The sequence below is a fragment of the Amborella trichopoda genome, chromosome 3, assembly GCF_054954075.1.
Source record: "Amborella trichopoda isolate Santa Cruz 75 chromosome 3, AtrichopodaSantaCruz75HAP2 v2.0, whole genome shotgun sequence".
Taxonomy (NCBI): Eukaryota; Viridiplantae; Streptophyta; class Magnoliopsida; order Amborellales; family Amborellaceae; genus Amborella; species Amborella trichopoda.
In genome coordinates this window covers 7768793-7792955 of record NC_142338.1, presented here as the reverse complement: position 1 = coordinate 7792955, position 24163 = coordinate 7768793, and the positions used below count along the sequence as shown (strand labels likewise).

The 24163-nt window shown below is 35.6% G+C and overlaps 2 protein-coding genes across 4 annotated transcripts; one reads left to right on the top strand and one right to left on the bottom strand.

Annotated features, from left to right (window-relative positions):
* Nucleotides 1-429: 429 nt before the first annotated feature.
* SYP111 (syntaxin of plants 111) lies at nucleotides 430-2327 on the bottom strand. Of its 3 annotated transcripts, none has more exons than XM_020664049.2 (3): nucleotides 2230-2327; nucleotides 1942-2031; nucleotides 430-1745 (listed from the first exon to the last, which is right to left on the bottom strand). In XM_020664049.2, exon 3 carries the CDS (start codon nucleotides 1710-1712, stop codon nucleotides 780-782), a length of 933 nt encoding a protein of 310 aa, XP_020519708.2. In that variant the 5' UTR covers nucleotides 1713-1745; nucleotides 1942-2031; nucleotides 2230-2327; the 3' UTR covers nucleotides 430-779. The 3 variants fall into 3 exon arrangements, with proteins under 3 accessions (XP_020519708.2, XP_020519709.2, XP_006838301.2); XM_020664050.2 differs by having other exon boundaries at nucleotides 1942-2023; nucleotides 2230-2313; XM_006838238.3 differs by lacking the exon at nucleotides 1942-2031.
* Nucleotides 2328-14253: 11926 nt separating this feature from the next.
* On the top strand, nucleotides 14254-22730 carry RBCX2 (Chaperonin-like RbcX protein). The gene is made up of 6 exons (XM_006838239.4): nucleotides 14254-14307; nucleotides 14505-14880; nucleotides 16544-16635; nucleotides 21343-21400; nucleotides 21853-21918; nucleotides 22332-22730. The coding sequence occupies exons 2-6, from the start codon at nucleotides 14563-14565 to the stop codon at nucleotides 22452-22454; spliced, it is 657 nt and encodes a 218-aa protein (XP_006838302.1). The 5' UTR covers nucleotides 14254-14307; nucleotides 14505-14562; the 3' UTR covers nucleotides 22455-22730.
* The last annotated feature ends 1433 nt before the right edge of the window (nucleotides 22731-24163 follow it).

The window sequence follows — 24163 nt, the reverse complement described above, 5'->3', positions numbered from 1 at the left end:
ACGGGACATGGTGTGGAAAGCTTTTTTTTAAAAGGTGAGGTTTGTATAAGGTTGACTAAATAATAATGCATGCTTCAAAATGATGCTGAAAGATGTTGTTTCCATGATGAAAATACGTGTGATAGTCTAAATTCTATTTTCATCTTTAATTATGAAAATTAAAGTTTCAAAAACAGCATAGAAAAGTTTCAAAAACAGCATAGAAAAGTTTCAAAAACAGCATAGATCTAGCAGATCTATAAACATTTCAAAATTTTGAAAATGGACGATTCATATAATGCATAACAAGATGCCCTATTTCTAGGACTTGAAATCTATTTTTTTTATCTAACATACACAGTATGTGATTGATCCTTGAGCAGAAGACGTTCCATCTCAAAAATTTAGGGGCCTAAAAAAAGTGCTTCTACATTATCGAGAAAATGATTTGTACTCCAAATTCAATGAACAAGGATAAAACTTACAAATAATTTCATTATGAAATCAAACCATTGCTAGTGATCTGCAACAAAATTCAACCACCACCATGAAGTAGAAATAACACCTGAAAAGGAAACCCTTATATCTCCTCATAAAGCTGGGAGTTGAAAAGGAAACCCTTATATTTCCTCGTAAAGCTGGAGCTTGAGCAGAACTCCAATCCCTATGAAATCCATGATCCCCACTTAAACCCAGTTTACAGCAAATTACAAACCAAGTCTTACCCCAAACCAGATTCACACACATAACTATCCCCCACCCCAAAAATAAATAAATAACGAAAAATAAAATAAATAACTCTAGGAGTTGCTCAAGCTGGTGATGATAGTAACTATAACAAAGAAGATGAGAGCAAGGAGCAGAGTCAACCCAATACACATCCACCTCCTACTGCTCCTCTGGTATTCCTTTGCAGCCTTGAGGTTCTTGGTGCCATCCTTGACATAGGTCGCCGCATTCATAACATGGTGCTCGATGTCGTCCATCTTCTCACCCTGAGCCTCCACCATAACAGCCATGTCCAGAAACACCTGATGAAGCTCCAGCAAGCTCCTCTCTATCTCCTTCGCCGCATCATGCCTGTCCTGTATCTCATTTACGGTCTCTAATATCTTACCTCTCCCCTGTTCTGCAATGGCTTTTTGCAAGAAGCTCTCACTCTGTCCACTCGATATGATATTCTCTATCATCTCTTCGCTCGCATAGTCCCCTGTTACAGTAAAATATCTTCTCTCTACTGTCTCTTTGTACTCTACCATTATCTTTTGCCTGAGAGCCTGAAAATCCATCATCAACTCTTTCAGCTTCTTTCTTAGGCCATTTGTCACTGAGCTCCTTGTCCTGTCAAGTGGGGTACCCTCTTTGAATCCTGAGAGTCTCCTGTTTGCCAAGTTCTGCCTATCCAGCTCTTCGAGCATGATTTTGATGGTTTTTGCCTTCTTTAGAACATTGACAACATCGCTGTTGATCCTATTTCTGAGAGATTTGAGGGCTTCTGGTTTGTGGATTCTCTTTGTTTCTTCGTTGGATTCCTTCAACTTCTCCAGGAGAAGCTCGATGGCCTCCATCTCATCCTTGATGGCTCCAACTTCTTTGAAGAAGGGGATTAGGTTTTGATCTGTGCTGCTGAATTGAGCTTCCATTTCAAGATCAGGACCGGCTTCCAGGTCTTTGAGGGCCTCTTTCTTGAGGTCCACATAGCTAGTGAACGATTTGGTCATCAAATCATTCATTTTGTCGCCTTTATTTTCTTTTTGTAGCAGGGTCTGTTATTCCAAAATCCAACAAAACAGGCTCAAATTTCAATGCCAAGTATTTGAACTTCAAAAAAGCTATTCATACTCTTAAAATAAGATGTTGGAACAAATGAAAAATGGAAAAGTAAAGAGTTAGAAAGAAAAAATAACAGATAAAAAAAAAATTAAGAAGATGAACCAACAATCCAGAGTTCAAACATTTTACCTAGAGAGTGTTATGTGGCGTGCAGAGAGAGAGATGCTCGATTGAATTTCTTGATTTCAATATTTTCTTGTTGGAGCAGGGTCTGTTTTTCTAATCCAAGAAAATAGGTTCAAATTTCAATTTCAAGTATTAGAATTTCATGCTGAAATGAAGGATGGAAAAAAAAGCAATTCATACTCTTGAAGAAGTTATTGAAACAAATGTAAAATGGAAAAGTAAAGAGTTTGAAAAAAAACAGATGAAAAGAAAGGGAAGAAGATGGACCAATCCGGAGATGAAGCATTTTACCTGGATATTTTCTGTGGGCGTGCAGCGAGAGAGAGATGCTTATTTGCCAGGAGAAAGAGAGATGCTTGATCGCCAGGCCAAAAAGATCGGGTTCTTATACATAGAGCCGTTGAAGATGTTCTTTTCAAATTATGAGATGTAGCCGTTGCACCTGCCCAGTTTCAAACGTGGGGCGATGGGAAAAGTTTATAGGGAGCCGAGGCTCTAAACAATCAAATTAGAGCCTACCCAAATATTTTCAAATTGATCATCTCGACATCGGTATGCATGGACATGAGAAAAAAATGGATTTCAAGTTTTGAAAATAGTGTATTTTGTAATACATTTTTGGACCGTCAATTTTCAAGATTTTCAAGTTTTCATAGATCGGTCAATCTACTTTATAAAATAAAATAAAAATATATTCTAAGGCTATCACAAAAATTTTCAATATTAAAACCATATTTCTCGATACTATTTGAAGGTAGGCTCTAATTTGATTGTTTAGACCATAGGCTCTATGCAAACCGCACCCTAGACATTGTTGATACTTGGATAGTAAACAACCATGATAACAATAATAATGTGAAACTGTCACATTCGGTCCCAAATAGAGCCTCGGCTCTATACAAACCCCACCCTTTGTTTATTCACTTTTTAGATTATATTTATAATATTTAAATTATGAATAGGAAAATAGATAATGTACAATTTACATATGGTTACTCAAATATGTGTGCACAAACTCTGTCAAGCACACATAAGGAATTTTCGGCTTCCTATTTTTTAGTTTCTGTCTCCTAAAATCTTGAAAATTTTTTTATGCATCCCTAAATAACTAAAGAAAATATACACAATGGGATAGTTTACTTTTGAATCATCATCGACTATTAGATTTGAAATTAGGTGGTTAAGGGTGTATCATTGTTTAGATACAAAGTCTAAAACAAAAATTCTCGAATATTGTGGCACGATTTCATCTATTCGATTTCACATTTAATAGCTAAAACTCGTTGTGACCTCTTTGTATAAAAAAATAAAAAGTACTATAATATACAATCCCATAACTAAAATGTGAAGTTTTAAATATAGAATATTGAGTTTCCTATTCTCTAGTTTCTACCTCCTAAGATTTTGAGGAATGTTTTGCTTCACTCTAAAAATATGTGCGTGCAAGTCCTCTATCCTATTTTTAGTTAAAGCCTCCTTAATAACCAGGATAAAGAAAAGATATAACTAACACAGTGCTCACTCCTCTTTTTTTATATCATAATTTCATATGTCTTCTGTGGTGACAGTATTTGTATTAATTGTTATGACTGTCTACTCTTTAATTGTGACTTAATAATTTAGTATAGATATAAATTTTTTATATTGTTCATGTACGGCCCATTTTAGGTTAATCATCCTAGGAACCTTTTCGATCTAAGTGACTAGGGCTAGCCAGCCTACGTTGCCGACTTTTGCATCATAAGTAGTGTTTTAAAACCTAGCAATCTGGATTGGGAATGGCCGATATGGACCAAGTTGGTCTTAAAAAGGTAATGGCCTGGCACAATATTTTTGCAAAAGCCCCTTTTTCTAGTATTTTTTTAGATCCTCACTAAATCTCCCCCTATAAATCCTTATTTTCTATTTTTTATTTGTTTATTTTAATATTTTTAAGATCTCCAATTTAAAACGGCCCAAATCAATGACTTGCAATTAGACATGGATGTATGGGGTGGAATATCCACGGAACGATAAGGGTTTTGAAACATGGATCACGACTAAAAAGAACAAGAAATGTTGCAAATATAATGCGATTAATAAGTGGCATTTTGAATAACCAATTAAAAAGGTAAAAATATGAGTTAGTGAGGTTCAAATTTAGACAAATGACTTATCCCCCGTATTATTACTAGGAAAATTGTTTTATTTGGCATAGATTGCATTTCTACAATATCCAATCTGGCATCCATTTTAAAGATGGATGCAAATAGGTGGCTCATCTAAAAACAATTGAAACTAACGGTCCAATGTTTTTTTTGTAAAATCATTATTTTTATTTCTTAAAATTTATTTATTTATTTATATTTATAATCTCCATGTTGAAGATTACATGTCCTCAAAAAATTGGGTCAAAAATAGATTTTTAAGAGTCGACTCATTTCTACATTGACTCATAGAAACCGTGCCCTTATTACTATAATTACAAAATCTTCCCTAATTTTTGTATATTAGGTACGTACCCCTTTTGTCATTGGATTTTCTATTATAGTTTCATCTTAGCCTTAGAGATTAAAAAATTGACATCATCTCGGCAGTTGATGGCTTTGGTTTTTCAATATCCATAGTCATCTTGTTTTCCTTGAAATATTTTTTAAAAAAATTTGAAGTCATCCGAGACTTTGGATTTTCAAACTCCAAGGGTAAAATTGAAAAAATCAAAAAGGTAAAGTGGACATGCACATAATATAAAAAAATAAAAAATATTTTCGTAATTAGGGTATTTACATGGGATATATGGTGAAATTTATCTTGAATTTACTGTACGTCTTCTTAAAACCAAGTGGCAAGAAAAGGGTGAAGCATAATCATTTGCGATATGGCCTTGTCCTCACATTGTTGGTAGATATGCAACATTGACATCAAACCGAAAATATTCTTGGTAAGTATTTCGTACAGCTAAGATCAGATAAAGTAAAGTAAAAGGGGGCGACTCTGTAGAAATGATACACAGTTACACACATTTAGAATGCGGGCAAGCTATCCTAGTCCTTGGATCCTATTCCTTCTCGAACGGGAACTATCATTTCAATTCAAAGAAAACAATGCAAAAAAGATGAAGAAACAAGGGCTGGGCCGCACCGGACCTGTCTTGGCTTGGCCCAGGTGCCCTTAGGTTACATGTTGTTGCCTAGGCCCTAGTATTTTAGGATCGGGTTGACCAGGCTACGCGGCCCATTACCACCCCAGTGGCTCCACTGTAGCAATGATGGTATGTCGTATTGAGCAAACTAGATTGGCCAAAATTGGTGATTGAATCTAGCTTTTGAAAAAAAAAAAAATGAAGAAAAATTGCAGAGATTGTCTTCCTCATCTATAACACTTTTGTGTGACGATTTAAATAATCCAACATATTGTAGAAGTGATATAATGGGTTTCATAGAGTATAGTTTTAAGTTTCTGACGTGCAATTCTCGAAAGGAATAGGTCCAATGACGTATTGAATCCCATTTGGATGTTGTCCATTTACTCCCTCAAGTAAAATCCAACCTAGAAATAATTTTAGGTTCCCAGATTTTGGGGATATAACTTCTTTAACATATAGATTAACCACAAAAAAAAAAAAAAAAAATCTTAATTACACCTTCTAAGCTGGAAAAATAGGGAAAATATCTCTGTATCCCTTATTTTTGGCTTCCATTTCTCAAAAGACCCAAGGATTTAAGCTATTTCTTATGGCATAAAGTCTCTATCTTTTCTATTTTCCTATCCCCTAGACCTATTTGACTATACATTATTGACCTAAACATTTTGTAAAATCACTCCATCTCTATCTCTCTCAAAACTCTGTATCTCTCTCCTCTCCTCTCCTCTCTCTCTCTTTCTCTCTCTCTCTCTCTCTCTGAAAACTACATGCTTTTATTTGGGTTTTGTGGTGAGAATTCAGAGAAAGAAAATGAAGCGTTTGAAGTTCTCCTGTCATTGACGACCTCATTGTTATCCAGTCGTTGCTTTCCCACCTCTCGTGGTTGAAACCTCTGAAACTTGTTAGGGTTTTGATCCTCCGCTTTGGTTCTGAAGCTCTGTGACTTTTTAGGGTGTCAATTGTTTGTTCTTCATCAAAGTCACTGCAACTTGTTAGGATTTTATTTCTCTCACATGTTAGTCAAAGGCACATCAACTTGTCAGGGTTTCAGTCCACTGCTTTTCGTCAAGGCCTCAGCAAATTGAGAAGGTTTTAATCCCCTGATTTGAGTTGAGAATGATAGAATCATGCTTAAGGTCGTTCGAAAAATCAAAATTTGATGATTTGCTGAAGACAATCCTTGGCGAAAAAAGGGTTTGGTTGGAGGATGTAAAGCCAAAAAGGTGTGGTGAAGCAATTGAGAAGCCGTCGACCAACCTTTGTGATGGCGCTCGCCTGAAACACTTATAAAAAATCAAAGCCAGAATATGAAATTCCACTGATTTTTTTCTGTAATTCTAACACATTCCCTATGGCCATCTCCATGAGACCATATATGAGACGTTGTGACCTGTTCCCTCCTTTTAAAAATTTCAGGCGCCATCCACCTCAACGTTGGCTTATGGATGTTGCAGAGAAAGAGAGAAAAAAAAATAGTCGGTCAGGAGAGAGAGACTGGATTGAATTGGAAGGAAGGTTTAGTGCTGGTTAGTTTTGTATTAAAAAGATTAAACATAGAGAAAGAGAGAATGAGAGGTGAGAGATGGAGTTTTTAGAGAGAGAGAGAGAGAGAGAGAGAGAGGGGAAAGATACAAGGTTTTGAGAGATATATAGATGGAGTCATGTTATAAAATGTTTAGATCATTAATGTATGGTCAAAGGGGTCTAGAGGGTAAGAAGATAGAAAACATAGAGACTTTATGCCGCAAGAAATAATTTCAATTTTTGGGTCTCTTGAAAAATGGAAGCTAAAAATAGGGGGTACGAAGATATTTTCCCAAAAAAATAATGTCTCAAGATTGAATGGAAGCCATCCTAATTTTAGAGGGCGAGATATATTAAAAATTCAATATTTTTTTTTAAGAAGAATCATCTAGTGTTTCTAAGGTGGTTATCAAAATTTCAAATTAAAAAAAAGGTGTGGTTTCTATAAGGCTAAGGCCCTAACAATTAAAGTGAGGCACACCCTCAAATAGTATCAAAAGACGTTGTTTTAGTACTAAAAATCTTTGAGATGGACTTAAAATTTAGAGAAAATTATGTAGAAATTCGTTATATTTTGCGTTATTACAGTTACACCAAATAGTTTTCGTTATTACAAAAATATTTGTTTTTTATCTTCTATATTTTTTTAAAAGAGACAAGTTTGCTCCTTTTTCGATGTTCAACATCCGAATTTCTAAAATTTTTGGATGTTGAACATCCGAAAATAGCTGCAGCTCCAACAGTGTATTTTCCCATTTTCGGATGTACAACATCCGAATTTTTGGATTTTAGGATGTTGAACATCCTAAATTTTGTGCACCAAGTTTTCCTGCTTATTGGCGGAAAGTTATTTATTTCCTTTTTATAAAGTTGGGAAAAACGCATCATACCCCTTTTACTGTTCCCTAATATTGTTCCCTAATACAGTAATCCACAAAGTTGAAGAGATTGACTCACTAGTTGAACGCGATTGGTACTGTTCTTACTCTTGCCTTATACTGTTGATTAATTGATGTTTATTATCAGTTATTTTATAGGATATTATATTTTGTTATCAATATTTGTTGTGTATTTTTTTATTATTAAATGAAATTTGTTTTATATTGATGAAGTTGTATGTTTTATATAATTATTTGTGGTTTGTATCATATTGATACATTGTATTCTTTGTTTTGGCTAAATAATTGTTAAATTTGTTTGTTTGTATTAAAATTTGTTGTTTCTTTTGTGTTTATGTGAGTATTTGTTGTTTTCTTTTGTTTAATGTTTATTAGTTACAATTTTAGTAGTACACTATTTCAATCTATTATGCAATACTCAAATTTTATGAACCCTAACGTCGTTAGAAATATCCTAATTTATGGTAATTTTTTTGCATTGATTTTTTGTAACAGAAGTTTTTCTATTCATTTAATATACAGTAGTATTGATGATGACTACTGAGGAGTGCAACTGGTATTCCGATATAGAGGGTCATTTGAGACGAATGCAGATGACAGACATGTTATTTATAAAGGAGGAAAATTGAAAGTCACCAAGTATAATGTGAATAGTTCATTGGAGGAACTAAAAAGTCATTTTGGAAATTTAACCAAGTGTGATCCAAGCAAATTAGCTATTATGCATCACAACACAAGTCTATCTAGTAGGCTTAATTTGATTGATGTAAGTGATGATATAGATGTATCTTTAATGTTGGGAGGGGAGTCTTCGAGAATTGTAATATATATTGCCGCTACAATGGAGCCACAACAAGAATTTGTTGTTGAGAAACCATCTTCAAGGAATAGGTATATCTACAATTTATTTTTTCATCTGTAAATTGCTTTATTTTAATCTTATATGTGCAGAAATTATTGTTTCATCTTACACTCTATCTTTTGTGAACAGTCGGTGTAACGCTTTACTTGAGCAAGATCAAAACATCCAAGTGGTGCTCAACCCTGAGCTCGTACCAGAGCGTGATATGGAGGATATTGAACCATTAGAGAGTCCATGTAGAGGAGTTGGTAACGAGGTTTAATTGAATGTTAGACAATTTTCTGAAAATTTTAATGAATGCCGACATCATCTAGTTGATTTTGCAATCCACAACAATTTTGTTCTAAAGTTTGACAAAAGTAAATTAGGAGGGGTATGGGCAAGTTGCAAGGCAGAGGGATGCACATGGCAAGTGCGGTGCTTACGATTTGGTAGTACCGCATACTTTAAAGTGAAGTCTATGGTTAAGGATGACATATGTAGTGGTCCAATGGGGAGGGTCCATCAGTCATTAGCTCGTAGTGATTGGGTGACAAACAAGATTAAAGGCCGCCTTATTGACCAACAAAAAATTTAAGCAAACGACATTGTAAAGGATGTTCAACGTGATAATGGGGTCATGCTTTCCTACATGCAAGCTTGACGGGCTGTCATAGGGAGTCCCTGGATGTTCGCAATGATATTTTCGGACGTACAACATCAGAAAATGTTATAATTTCGGATGTTGGACATCCGAAATTATTTTCGGATGTCCAACATCAGAAAACTTGACATTTTCGAATGTTGTACATTCGAAAATGTCACTGATCATTTATACATGTGAAGGATCAGTTGGTCTCAATGCTCATTATGAAGTTTTGGTCTCAATGTCACTGGTCACTAATACATGTGAAGTATCAGTTGGTCTCAGTTTGGTCTCACTGGTCACTTAAACATACCTTTTTAAATGATCGACTCTAGACTCAAGCAAGTAGCAGAGAGATTAATTTAGCAGCAAATTTTAGTGAGAACTAGGGAGGACCATCACTAGGATGACTATTAATTTTGAACCAATATGCAAAGTAGTGACTTAACCAATAGCCACTAATTCATATTTTACAACTTCGGTACGTTAAACATTGTTACTATTTCTATCTTTAAACATTATTACAACATCGGCACCTCATATAATATCATTTGAACTTCGCAAGTAAGAAAGTAGAAAGACTTAACCAAATTGTACTTAACAAAATTCATTGAACAAATTGGGTCGGTCAAAATGACCAATACATTACATCGCTCAAAATGAACAAATTAACTGTTCCAATACATTCAAAATGAACAAATGAACAAAATTACAAGGGTCAAGCACTACATTGGTCGCCTTCTTTTAAGCTGATACTGTTTCTTTAGTGTGTTATATCTTCTGCGTTCATCAACTGTTGGTTGTGTGGATGGAGCTAGGTCTTTTACAACCCGACTACTTTCACCCACTCCATCATGTTCGGCCTCGTCAGGTACACATATGTCATGATATTCACGTTGTAAATTTTCCATCCTGGCCTCTATGTCATCTATATCCAAAGGCCCAAACTTAGACAATGTTTCAAACACGTTGTTAACGCGATTATACACTTTAGGATTCCACTTATGTCTAAGTGTAAGTACCTCTTCTAACATGATTGCAATTCAGGGCCTCTACTAATATGATTGTAGATGCCTGAACTGCACTAACCTGCACAAACAAGATTACCTAATCAATATGTTTAAACAATTTCATGGAACTAATAGGTAAGTACAAAACTATAAGAATTTGTAGGTTAATATAAACATATCAACTAGTCCTCATAACCTCGAGGTCTCATTATATACTATGGTTCATGAGCATGAACCACATCTTCTTCGTCTTGGTTATGAGGTTGCAATATGTCTTTGGGTGAGTTAGCAACATTATGTACTAGAAGATGAGACACTAGGTTGTACTAGGCATTATACTCCTCTGAGGGTGGGTTAGCAACATTATGCAGTCATGACGAGTTTCCCAGTGTTGGATTTTGTCTGCATTCATAGTTCGTCAATCTTGTTGTCCACCTTATCTGCTAACCCTCTTACCAACAACCAAGGGATTTTTAGGAATGCCCTGTTTAGTTCCAAATTGTCGGTGTACTCGATCTGGCATGTACGGCACGGCAATATTGTCAAATATGAGCGTTGTTATACACATTGCAGTTTCATATGCCTGTTGCCTATCATATGAAATGACCTCATCAGACTTGAAATAATGATTCCATATTACCTCTTATATGATATGCAATCAATCAATAAAAATAATTACAAATACTTAAATACATTTGAAAGTAATTAATATCAAATTATGCACTAAGCTCATTAGGGTGGAGGTTATGAAATTCTTGTCTGATGGGAGGCATTAGGTTATGTGGATTGCATGATATTTTTTCGATGGCTCCCATCTTTTGGCCCTAGGCATATTTGGAGAGATACTATGCGATATGGGCCTCATATGCATAATATGCTTATATGACCAGCACTGTAATAAATTAACGTATGATAATATTAAATATTTTAAGAAAACAGTCTAAACTGATACGCTTATGTCAAATACAAAAAAAAAAGGTGACTTACATGAGAGTGGCTGAACCACTAAAATGTCTTCGCTTGAAAGTGTTCTTCCAAGTGAGCGATAGAGGAATGCAAGGATAGCAACATCCCAAGCATATCTGCTGGCTCCCTCAATATCTTCAAAAAACTAGAAGTACCTTGTTGGCGTTGTTGAAACTGATGCTTCAGCGAATATGGTGATACTGACGAGGAAGAGCATATATGCTCTAGTATATCTATAAAATTGAAAAAGGGTTGCATTAGATGGCAATTCCCTAAAATTTACCTTCAACCATGTATGCCTCAGGCTTGTCATGTTGCCATCAGGAACTATACCCAAATTACCTTATATATATATATATACTGTCGCAAGTCATTGATAGGAAGACAAGTAACTGACTCGCCATCGACAGTTAGTCCTAATATCTCATATGCATAAAAAAGCGTTGGTGTCATCTCACCAATGGATATTGTAATGGAATGTATTGGTCTCAGAATGCCACTTCTCTACATTGGCTGCGACCAAAAGATGATCAATTCGGCCTGACCAAATAATAGATAGCGCACCCAACCCAGGCGCGTTTACTAATTGAACTTGCTCTTCTGTTAGATGCCATTCATTTAATTGATAAGTCTTTTCATCAATTCTAATTTCTTGTTTCTCTTGAAATACAACAAATAGACAACATATTAGTCCCAATATATATACATGTACTTCTCATAGGATGTTTGAACCTGACTACAATTTATTACAAAATAACAAATTAATAGAATGGGCAGATGAATATATGCATATACATGTCCTTCCCATATGAAATATGACGCATGTGGATGAAGTTGCAACAAACTAGGGTCCTGAGGGCCTCCTGGATATCCTCCATCAGATAACAAAACTAGGGTCACCATGTTAATCATAAGGTTACATATGTAAAACTTAACAAGATAACAAAAAAATAATAATAACATCCCTATTGATGAAGAAGAACAATGCTACAATCCATTGATGAAAGAAGAACAATGCTAAAATGAAACTGCTATGCAAGTCCAACTCAGGATCATATACTTGAAAATCGAAATCAATCAATGAACATGGCTGCCAAAAAATGAATTGATTCTTTGAGTAAACTAGGTAACTAAGAAGAATTCAAAGAGTTCTTAAAAAACCACTAAACAACATCCGTAATTAGCTAAAGCGAAAAAGCAGTCCTCTATCCAGTTCTTAAATCCAATTTAATATCTCTACTTGAAGAACTAGTACACAGACCCCGTAATTAACCAGAAATGCACAATCCTCATCTACTTCTTTTATCAGTAACAAATTCAAAACCACATGAAACACTACACTGAGTCTAATTCAATGGAACTCAGCTAAACAATAACCAAACCCTAGATGGATAAACATATAAAAACATTGTAGTCCCATTCCCAATAATCATCATCGTCTAAAAGCTAAAGAATTCAACTTTAATGAGTAACTAAATCATTTCAACAGAATTTGACATTGATAAGCAATTAATCATTTCATTGTAAAGACAAGAATCCAATTTTCATAAGCAACTAAATCATCTCATCAAAAACAAAGAATTCATGTTAGCTCAGTAACCAAACCATTAAAAAAACCAAACAATTCAATAAAAAACTGAATAATTCGATTTACAGATAGACAAATGACTCCATCAAAAAAGGAAAAATTCAATTTAATTTCAAGCAACAATTTCAAGCAATAACAGAAAACAATGCTACTTATAATACAAGAAACAGATTAAATCCAATGATATGGTCACCTATCATGCTACTTATAAACAGGAGCAAAACCCCCAAATTATAACAGAAAACATGAGCAAAACCACAATCTGCAAGAAACACACCCAATAAGCATAGACCCAATTATTTTGTGCTATTAAGAGTATAAACCCCCAAATTTAAAAAATATTTACAGTTCTATAGTGACCACAAAATTTCAAGTTCTCAAAACCCACAAATTCTAAAAATCTAAGCCACAAATTAATTCAGTCTATACTAAATTCACAAGAAATAAATACAATGCTTGAGTATAAACCCTAACAAAAAATTAGGAGGCAATCTAAATATAAAAAATCAACCCACATACCTTCACTCTGTGAAATGGCTTAAAAATCCAAGAAATACTGTCTGTCAAAGACGTACACGGTTGAAAATCAAAATCTATGAACTATTTACTAATATTTACTAATGAGATATCAAATAGGCAAACAAAAGAACTCACAGATCAAGAACACTAAACCAATGTTGAAATACGTAGAAAACAGACTGGCCGAAGTTAAAATTTGGATGTTGAACATCCGAAAATAGGAAAAAACATTGTTTCAGTTGCGGCTAATTTCGGATGTTAAACATCCGAAAATCCTAGAAATTCAGATGTTGAACATCCGAAAAAGGGCAAACTTGTCTTTTTAAAAAATCGCGTTATGGAAGATAAAAAACAGACACTTCTATAATAAATAACAGAAACTATTTGGTATAACCATAATAACGTAAACTATAACAGATTTCTACGTAAATTTCTCTAAAATTTATTTTCAACTCTAATTATAAAATTTAAAGCTTAGATCGAGCTGATTTATTTATGAACACTAGATCTTGAAAATTGGTGGTCCAAAAAATACATTATAAGATCAATTATTTTCAAGATGTGAAATCCTTTTTTTTTATGTCTATACATCTTGAGGTTGAGATGATCGTTTTGAGGGTACCTGGGCATCGAAACAACCTCTTTGAGTGACTTTTTTAGGTGCTTTGATTGTTTAGAGCCTCACCCTTGTATAAACTTTTTCTTTTGAAAAATTCAATGCTCTCTTATAAAAATTCAATGCTCTCTTATACTTTTCCAAAATATTTCTATAAATAATGGAAAAGTATGCAATGAGCCCATTAATCTTGACATTTGGATGTGAAATTGGATGGTTAGATTTATCCTATTGATTTAGCTCAAACTTTAAAATTTTTTTGTTTAAACTTTATGACATAGCCCAGCTACCAAATTTTGCATTAGATAGTCGTGAACAACGGTGACGTAAGTGGCGTCAACTGATTGTTTGCCTCTTGCTCCTGTATGGCGGCACTTTGAAATCCCCATATTTCTTCGGGCTTCCATGAATAACACGTGCGGCAAAAAGATCAAGATCCTTGGAGCACGTGCCGTGTCGGACGGCAACGTGGCATCAAAAAATTCCCCGCAAAAAAATTGGACCGTTGAAAATCAAAAGGGTGGAAGTGGAGGCTGCAAAGAAATGTAAGCCTCAAAAAAAAACCCTCTGATAATTGTATTCATCAAATGAAGAAGAAAGCCTAGCAATACTGGAGAAACCAAAACCCTAGAAACAGTGAGTAAAAAAACCCTAGAATTCATCTTCTTCAGACCTCCCCATTAAACAAATAAAAATCACAATTCACATTTTTCTCTCAATTCTCCCCCCCCTCCCCTCTGAATCTGATTACCCAGTATTCAATAACCATCCAACCCCCTTATTGTTTTTCTTTTTCTTTCCAAGTAATCTTTATTTTCTTTCTTTATTTGTAGTTTTGGGGGATTTTCAGAAGAATTAGGGTTTTTTGGGGGTCCCTTTTTGGTGTATAGGATGGTTGGGGCGCTACCAATTCTGGGTTCTACAGCTTTGGATTCGCATATTTGCCCATGTGTTAGTGGAGGCTATAGTAGGGGTTCTTTGGAATTAGGGATTAATGGGGTGAATTTGTTGGGGAAGAAGCTTAACAAGAGGCAAGGATTGGAACTTAGCAGCTCTTTTACTGATGCATGGCAAGAGTGGCGTCTTAATGCCAAGTTCCTTTCAGGGCTAGTTCGGGGCCATTCTCGAAAGCAGAGAAGAACCCAGTTCCCGTTGATTGTTGATGAGTTAGGAGGCCAGTATGAAGACAATTTCGACGATGTGAAGAAGGTAAAAGTCCATCCATCTTATCAATTCTCACTCCAAATTATCATAATCAATAGGAATTGATTGTATCTATAGTAGTTTGGTTTGTTTGGATGAAAATGAAGAAATCTTTCTTTTTCTTTTTTTTGTCTTTCGGTTGTTATGATCTTTTGTGAATCTTATGTGACTTGATTAGAAACAAGCTAAGTTACCTTTTTATTCGGAACTGGTGGCTTTTGTTTGATTATTGTTGGTGATACAAGCAATTATTTATTGACAATTTTCCTCTCTCTCTCTCTGTGCCTTTTTTTTGTTGTCGCCAAATCTCATATGGCTTGATCCTGGAAATGGACGAAATTTACTTATGGCTGAAGTATCCCTTTATTTTGCATGGATCAGTAATTTCAACTTAGACTTGGAGTCCTTGCCATACTTTGGAACCTTTAACAATCCATATCTGCTTTATCATTTGAACTGCTAAATTTTAATCATTTGAAACAGTGTAATATGTGTTGGCCTTTAGGATGTATCCTGCAATATTTTATCATATGGTCGAGGAACCTACCTCACATGCCTGTTCTGCTGAAGGGTTGAGAACTTGTCTAGGATAGCCTCTTATTTTGGATATTCTTTAGATTCTTTCTATGATTTTGGGCATTAATTAATTTTAACTTTGTTTTTGGACATCACACATGAATGAATGTTCAATGCTCCCTGGAAAAGTCTTAACAAGTTACAAAATTATTATGAGATACCCAGTGTTAGGACACTTGTTATAATTGATTGTCATTTTTGGAAAAGAAAATCTTGCTGGTTGTTGCGCTAGAAGGGGAATCCGGATTATAAGTACTCTTAGGAAAGAGGATATATTGCTTTGCTTAATTGTTTGGCTTTGGGTGTGTCTTTTTGTGGAAAGCTACTTCCTAGATCTTGCTAAGGGCAAGTACCGAGTTTTACAATTGCTGTGAACTTGTCCTAATTCATTGTCCACACCTTGCAACCCTACTAGCCAAGTATGCTTTCCCAATTCAATAGGATTTTCCACTTTTTATCATGCCTCAGTTATTGAGATGTCTTTTTGCCTCGCCTTCTATAACTGTCTTGACTAACTGATATTGTATGCTTTCGTAGAGCTACTAACCCCATATTCCCTACTGTATTGACTGGCCAAGAACTATTTGAAACTCGAAACTAGTTGCCTTCAATTTCAGTTCATATTTTCCCTAGGGGATCACCAAAACAAATACCTTCTGGACACTATAGTTGGGATTGTGTTTGGAACCTACCTGATTGCTTCCTTTCTTGTGCAGATATCCATTTGTATAAAAAGAAACATTGTTCATTCTGCCAATGTAACAGTGAAAACCATTGCTTGATCTTGAGAACACACTTAACTGCAGATTTTCTTTGATGTGATTATATATATTTGATGCAAATTCATTTACTTGCTGTTTTCCTAAAATCTTGTTATCTTATTATCTTATAGCATGTGCTAATACCATTGATAATCTGGATGGATAACTTTAGGACAGTTTCTCTGCACTTAATAAACACAAGGTCAAAAAGAAAAGAAGATTCGGAGAAAGTTTCAACTGGAAACCTTCTAAGGAATGCTGTTCCTTAGAAAGCTTAGTTATGCAATAGATCAACTTTTTAGATTCTGACTTCCTACCTTCTCTTCTTTCAGCAAATACTCAACTATTTTACATACAAGGCAGTGAGGACTGTGCTCAATCAACTTTACGAGATGAATCCCACACAGTACAAGTGGTTCTACAAGTAAGTCTATGCTTTCATTTGGGTGCATACACGGGGTTTTATCACTAACATTGACATGGTTACTTATAACGGATGTAACAGAAAGGATTAAAACAACTTTGCTTTTATCCTACTCAAAACAATAAGGAGAAAATGTAAAACAGAGCTCCAGCCTTAGTGGAAAAGCATGGTGCATGATTTAGATATCTGAGTATGATCCTCTCAGATATCAAATTTCAATTGTGCTGATGTGTTTACTCGTGGCACTCTTACACTCAACTCTCTGTAGATCATTTACCAAATTTTTCTTAATAGCTACCCATTTTTATGTTGGAAATTTAACTTGATTTATGTGGCAGATTTGATTTTTATTGGAAAACTTATCTAGTAGGATAGATTTGGTTATTTGGTAATCTAGGTGGTCTACATTTTGGTAAGCTAGGAAGTTCATATGTGATTGGGATAGGTTTAGGAGATAGAACTTAAAGGAGATAGGAAAGTCCCTTCCGATGCCTATACATAAGTATTGTAATCCTGCATTTATAATAAGAGGAAAGTTTCTCCTTGTTTTGAGGTTTCTTTCTTCAACTTAAGGGAGGTCCTATACCATACCTAGGGAGGCTATTTTTGGCTATTTTGAGCACCATGGGAGAGAACCAGAGATCTGCTACAGTTTCATAGATGCCGTAGCAACTCCCATTATTGTTTTCTGGTTAATTAATTACTAGGGCAATAGTTTATGATTTGAGCTAGGTTTGTTTGCTTCCGCTGCATGTTGGTAACATGGTACCAAAACTAGAAACGATAAGCCAGATTAAGGTCATTGAAGAACAATTATTTTTTGAAGATTCGATGTTCAGTTTTACTTTGTTTCTGAGTTATATGGTATGGATTAAGATTGGTTTTGTGGAAGTTGTTTCTGTTTAATCGATTGTGTTGCCTTAAGGATCGCTTGTTGATGTTGTTTGGTGATATGGCGTGAAAGAGTGGGACCTATCTTTATTTCTTTCCGGAAATATTGTGGTTTTCTTAGCCAGCCATTATCGGAGTTTGTCTTGGTTGGTGTTTGAGATGTGCAATAGAAACATGGTGAGTCCAATAGCCTTAAGTCTTAGTTCTTGGTAAGTCATGTGTTCTTGTTTTACTGGTTTTTTGGGAACTATGATTCAGGGAGGGAATCATTTGATTATGTTCGGTATCACTGTGGTTGTGTGTTGATGCATGTGGAAGGTTGAAGGTCTAGGTTGAGCATGGAGTGGGCCAATAATGTGTTAGTGTTTGGATGCTTGGTGCAGAATATTGACTTGCCTAAAGTTGAGGGCGACACCCAGAAAGATTCATGCTTGATAAAGATATTACATAGACAGATCTGAAAAAGAGCAGAAATTTCGATGGACCCCATGAAGGCTGCTACTCAGTATATGCCCTACTTCAAGTGTTCATGCTCATGGTGGGGATTCTAATCAATATTCAGCATAGCACAATTTCAAATTAGAATCGGTTGAGTGCTAAGTCCTGAGTTTGAAAGATAACACAACAAAGGCCAGAATATTTGTGTACTGCAGAGTGTAGCAAGATTTGTCACCTAAGGCATGCTATGTGATAAGCAAAGTTTCTGGAATACACAAGTTGCTGTGAAAACGTTAGTGATTTCGAGAGATTGAGATCCAAGAATTTGAAGCCCAGAAGATCAAGACTTCCAACAGCTTTGAGAACAGTTGGAAATGGGAGTTCATAAAAGTCAAGTTGAAGTGAATTTGTTAGAAGTATGATTTCTATTTTACGTTCAATTCAATATTAGGTTTAGTTATTTGGTAATCTGGCTGGTCTAGCTTTTCGTAAGTTGTTCCATACCATACCAAGGGGAGTATTTTAAGCTCTTTTAAGCATAACTGGAGGTAATCAGAGCTCTGATGCGGCTTGGTAGATGTTTCTTCAGTTATTTTGTTTATAAAAAAGTTGGTTTCTATCCACCCAAAAAAAAAAAAGTTGGTTTCTGATTTGTGTTAGGTAGTTTGCTTTCTGCAATGGCATATCTGTTTAGTTATTTAATAGAGAATTTATTTTCTGGTTTGTCCCAAGGTAGTTTAGTCTTGATGGTGGGATGTTAGGAATTTAACCCCTTGTGTTTGAATCCTGCCAACGCAGTGAGGGTGGTTAGGAAATTTTGCTTTGATTCCATGTCAGAAAACCCAATAGCTGTTTTCTTTATCTATCAAGTAACCTTCCAATTTGGTAAGATAGATTTGGCATGACACCTGGATGTTGAAGAAGAAAGCAAATAGCCAAATGAAAATCAGTCAATGGAGAAGAGCATGATAAAATTTTATTAACTTCTCAAAATTTTCTCTACCATGAAAAGCACATACAACTTTTCTCTCTCGAAGCCCAAAGAGCCAAACCAAAAGCTCAGCCTAAATCACCACTAGTACCACCTGCGTTTTCTCTGCCTAAGGCCATAGATAAAGGACAAAATAAGGATGTCTCTCAGAGAGTTCGAACTTGGGCCTAATGCACATGAATGGTAGAATCTTCCACTCCACCACATAATGTTAGGTATATGAAATGAAGAAATTGTTTTATAAAGGAGTCTTAAACGTAATAAATGAACAAAACAAACAAAACATGTTGTGAAAGGCTTTGAAAGGAGTTCGAACTAGGGATCTATTGCATGAGAGTGACGCAACTACTACTCCGCAGCCTAGTATTTGTGTAGCTATCAAAGAAATTATGTATTACTTATTGTAATATATATAGAAAGCCATTTCTATGTTTTTCTAAATAGTGCTTGTATGGATACGTTTTTCTGTACTACTAGATGCTTTAGATGTGTAGAAGACACGAACTTATGTTGATAAATATGCAACAACGATGAAATTAGGAAATCTAAACCATCATCATTATTGAGCTTTCTCCCAACTATTTGCGGATGGCTACACGAATCCTATTCCACTATTCTGCTCTATCGATGGCCATAGTTTCAGTCAGACAATAAGTCATCATATATCTTCTCACTACTTCCATCTATCTTTTTGTTAGCCTTTCCCATACCTTTTTAGAGCCTTCCACTTGAACCAAATCGCCCCTCCTATCTAGTGCTATTTTATGTCACCGCTGCATATGGGCAGATCATCGAAGTCTACTTTCCCTCATCTTATCGCCTATTGGAGCCACCCTTAAGTTCCTTCTGATATATTCATTCTGAATTCTATCATTTCTTGTCTTGTCATTCATCCTCATCTCAGTTGCACTCATCCTATGAATATGTTGTTCTTGACCGCCCAACATTCATTTTGTAAAACATGACTGGTCTTATGGCTGTCCTATAGAACTTCTCATTCAGTTTCATTGGTGTGCGACAATCACATAAGGCTCCTGATGCACATCTCTATTTTGTCCACCTAGTTCTAATTCTATGCGTGACATCTTTCTCAATCTCTCCATTCTCATGGATTATTGACCCAAGACATGGGACATAATCCTCATGGATTATCGACCCAAGACATGGAACATAATTTCTTCTAGGAAATCTAAACCAAATAAGAAAATATGACCAGTTTAGCCCTAGCCATTAACACTAATTCCAAGAGGCCAAAGCAGGGAGAAAAAACCTTGGAAAATCAAAAGTCAATCCTTGAATATAATAAGTGTCATCTGGATGTCTATTGTGTGTGGCCATGGAGCAAGTCAAGTCCTGAAAGGAACAGTGATTGGGATTATCAACTATTTTTCTGGGCTTTGTTGTTGTATTTTGGTGCAACATGTTGGACAAAGAACCATTATTGATCTTGTGTCCATGGCTTCGACGGTGCACATTGAGAAAAAGCAGTGTTGCTTTCCCTGTCAAATGTTCAAAAGGTAGTCAGCGTTATGAAGATTGGATTAAAACCATCGCTAAAATGATTTTGATGGTGAATAGGTTTTGAGCCTTTTTTGGGAGAGATCTTGTTTTGCTTAGGTTTTTATTGTGATTGGACTTTTTGGACTTGAGTTGTACCATATGGGAGAGACATTGGGTTTCCTTGTTTTGTTCCTTTTGCTCTTCAGTTTAAGTGAGAAAAGGAGGGTGGCACGTGCGGTGCTTCTTTTTGTTTTGGCTCTTTGTGAGAGAGAGAGAGAGGGGGTTATATGGATTTTTAATCAGCAGGGAGAGAGAGAGAGAGAGAGAGAGAGAGAGAGAGAGAGAGAGAGAGAGAGAGAGAGAGGGAGGGCGGGGGGGGGGTTATATGGATTTTTTATCAATAAAAATTTCTGCAGGTTTTCTCATGCTTTCTCTTGCCATTTGATTTCAACGTGGTTTTTTGTCTTCTTCACGTCATTTGATTTCAACGTGGTTTTTTGTCTTCTTCACGATCCATGCGTCAAGGGAACTTGGTCAAAATTAAAAACAGCCTGTAGGTTTTTGCACAGAGGCTTAATATGATCAAATATATTGTAGAAGTATTTATGGTATGCTAAATATGGAAATCCATCGAAGAAAAATATTTCCAATGTTATTAGCTGTAGGCACCCATTGGTCCTGATTTCTCACAGAAGCATTTATAACTAAGTTTTTAGCTTTTAAGTGCTCATCACCTGGTTATTGGAGGTGTACCGTCATTTTTCTACCTCTAATTTTTTGGCAAGTAACACATTTCTCTGTCATCAAAACTTCTATCTTTTAAAAGCTGCACGCACGTGGAATGTTTATTTTCATGTTTCCTGATCTCCATGTTTATGTTTTTTCAGTTTTGTTGCAACAAACAAGCCTGGTGATGGAAAGCGTTTCATCCGTTCCCTTGGAAAGGTAAAGTTTGAGAGTCTATGATCTCTATCCTCTTTCAATTTCACAGCCATAGGTAGAAACTCAGCCAACATGTCAATTTTGTAACTTTCACCCTTGTTTCTTTTTTTGGTTGAAATTGGGGATATTCTTTAGCACAATTTATTTTGATGTTCAAATGGAATTTCTAATTCTTTTTCTTTTCGGAAGAAAAATATACATATGGTGTGTTTTTTTAACATTAAAATATGAGATTCAACTGAATTTCTGCAAAATTTTCTAGTCATAACTCATAACATTTTTGAGAAATAAAACTGATTTGGGGCAATATATGAAACATTGAATTGGACCCTGGTCATTCCTTAATCAAAAGTTTCAAATCTTGCTATTGAGTAGGGTAGTCTTTTATTGACCAAAAACACTGCTATCTCAAATTTTTTTTAAAAACTGTTATATTAAGAATGTCACATGTGCAGGAGCAACAAGAGCTGGCAGAAAGAGTGATGGTTACACGTCTTCACCTTTATGGTAAATGGGTCAAGGTACATGCAAATGAGCTGCTTCCTGTCCCTCTCTTATTTTCTTCATTACAATATATTTAACAATTATTTATTTTTATTGCTGAATACTAGTTTCAGTTTTTTTGTGCATACTACTTTGCAATTTATTTCCCCTACTCTGATACTAATGAGAAGTATGCTTTTATCATATGGATTATGGAAACCTATCTATTGGGCTCATCACCATCCACGAATGAAATGAGGGTGATGGAGTGGAGATAGAGTGGGTCCACTGGAACAGGACATGAAACAAATGTGGTCCACTCTCATTCCATTACCCATTTTATTTGGATGGTGAACTTGGCAGAGGAGTATCATTTTCTACAATACTTATGGTCCTTCGGTATGTTCAATAACTACAATCATTTTGTTTCCCGGATTTATTTATTTCTCAGAAGTACAACCATGCTGAAACGTATCAAGCAATCTCTGATCAGAACTTAGAATTGATGAGGGAACGGCTCATAGAAACAGTGAAATGGCCCTCCGATGATAGCAACACTGAGAAGATTGGTTAATGGGGTGAAAATTGGTTTGATATTGGTTTCTTAGGTAGAGTTTATGGGGCATTTATAATGAGGTGCTGGAGCACAATTTATGCCTTCTTCCTCAATGGTTTATATTATGCAAATTGTCCTTTCTATATATTTTTTTTCCAGAGCTAATAATGGGTTATATATGTTTCGTGTCTCACACTGCTTATGATATCCCTCTCCATGTAAACATCCAAACCAATTGTGGTCACTTGGAAAGTTCGTAAAGTGTTGTAAATCATATGCTCTTCGGTTGTTTTCCATGTTATTTTTTCTTTTTCTTTGGTTATTTGATGGATATTTTCTTTTAATGATCTGTACAGCTGAATTTACCCAAAAAATACCTGCGTCGCCAAAAATTTATGATATTCATTGAACTCGTTTAGTCATGGATCCAGACATATTGATTTTAGCCAAAACTATAATTTTTTAAAGCCATGGATTCTGTTTGAGTGGATGGACAGATAATGCCAACATATTCATATGCAGCCAAATAAAATTGTAAAAATGTAGATAAAGTGATTACCATTTTCATCTTTAAGTTGTACTTTTCATGTAATGTAAAGTGCTTGGTACATGGGTAGTCCTTGAACCTGTGAATGGTGATGTCATGGATTCGTGACATTGAGCATGTACTCATCATGAGATTACAAAATGAATCACGGTCACGCCTCTTTTTAGCACCGGTATAACACATCCATCTTGGGAGAGAGATAAATTATTTGTAGATACCCAAGAATGAGTGATCAATGGATTATGCAAATATCACGAGTTTGTTGACTAACCTCCAAGGTGTATATTTGCATGCCCTTTTTGAGGACGAATTAATTTGGGTGCACCACAGATGGCCTGTTCACCCTGAAATCAGCTTATTACCATGAATTCATATTTGGAAAATCCCGGCTCGATACAAAGTCCAGGCTTTTCTAGGGGTTCCTATGTGGGGAAAGTACTATTGATAGCTTGAGGAGGGGTATGATAACAACTAATATATGTTTGATCTGCATGAATTGAAGAGGAGAATATTGAATATCTTTTTCTATATTGTGATCCACTTGCTGGCTGGGTAGCTCTTTTTTTATGGCCGACGTACGTTGGGCTATTCCTATATCTGTTACATAACTGCTTAATACTTGTTATTTTGTGGCTACTATGCTTGGAAATGAACCATGGAAGATTTAAAGGAACAATCTCTAATCTGCTGGACATCGAAGGAAAAATTTGGTCTGATATGTGGAATGGGTTTCGGGTAGTATGCTTGGGGATTTCAAGATCAGATATATAATGTAACCTCAAAGAAGAGGTCGAAGAGATGTGCAAAATGGTTTGCACCACTCGAGATTCCATCAAGCTAAACTTTGACGGGTGTTCTTCCAGTAATCCAGGCCCTGCTGGTGTTTGGGGCATAGTTAAAGATCACAATAGGGCTCTTCTGTTATCTTTCAGGTCCATGTGGGGTAGCTACGCGAATGCGGCTGAACTGAACTTAAGGAGCTGTTGTAGTGCCTTCTCAGCCAAAGAAACTTTCTTGTAGAAGGGGACTCATTAAACGTTATTAGATGGTGCGAAGTCCCCTGGGTCTTGGCAATAGTGGTACTTTTTAAGAGGCCAATGGTGTGTGTACCCAAAATTTTGTCTGTTGTTAGATTTTGAGTTTCCGAGTTTTTGGAATTATTATTGCTGGATAGTGATTT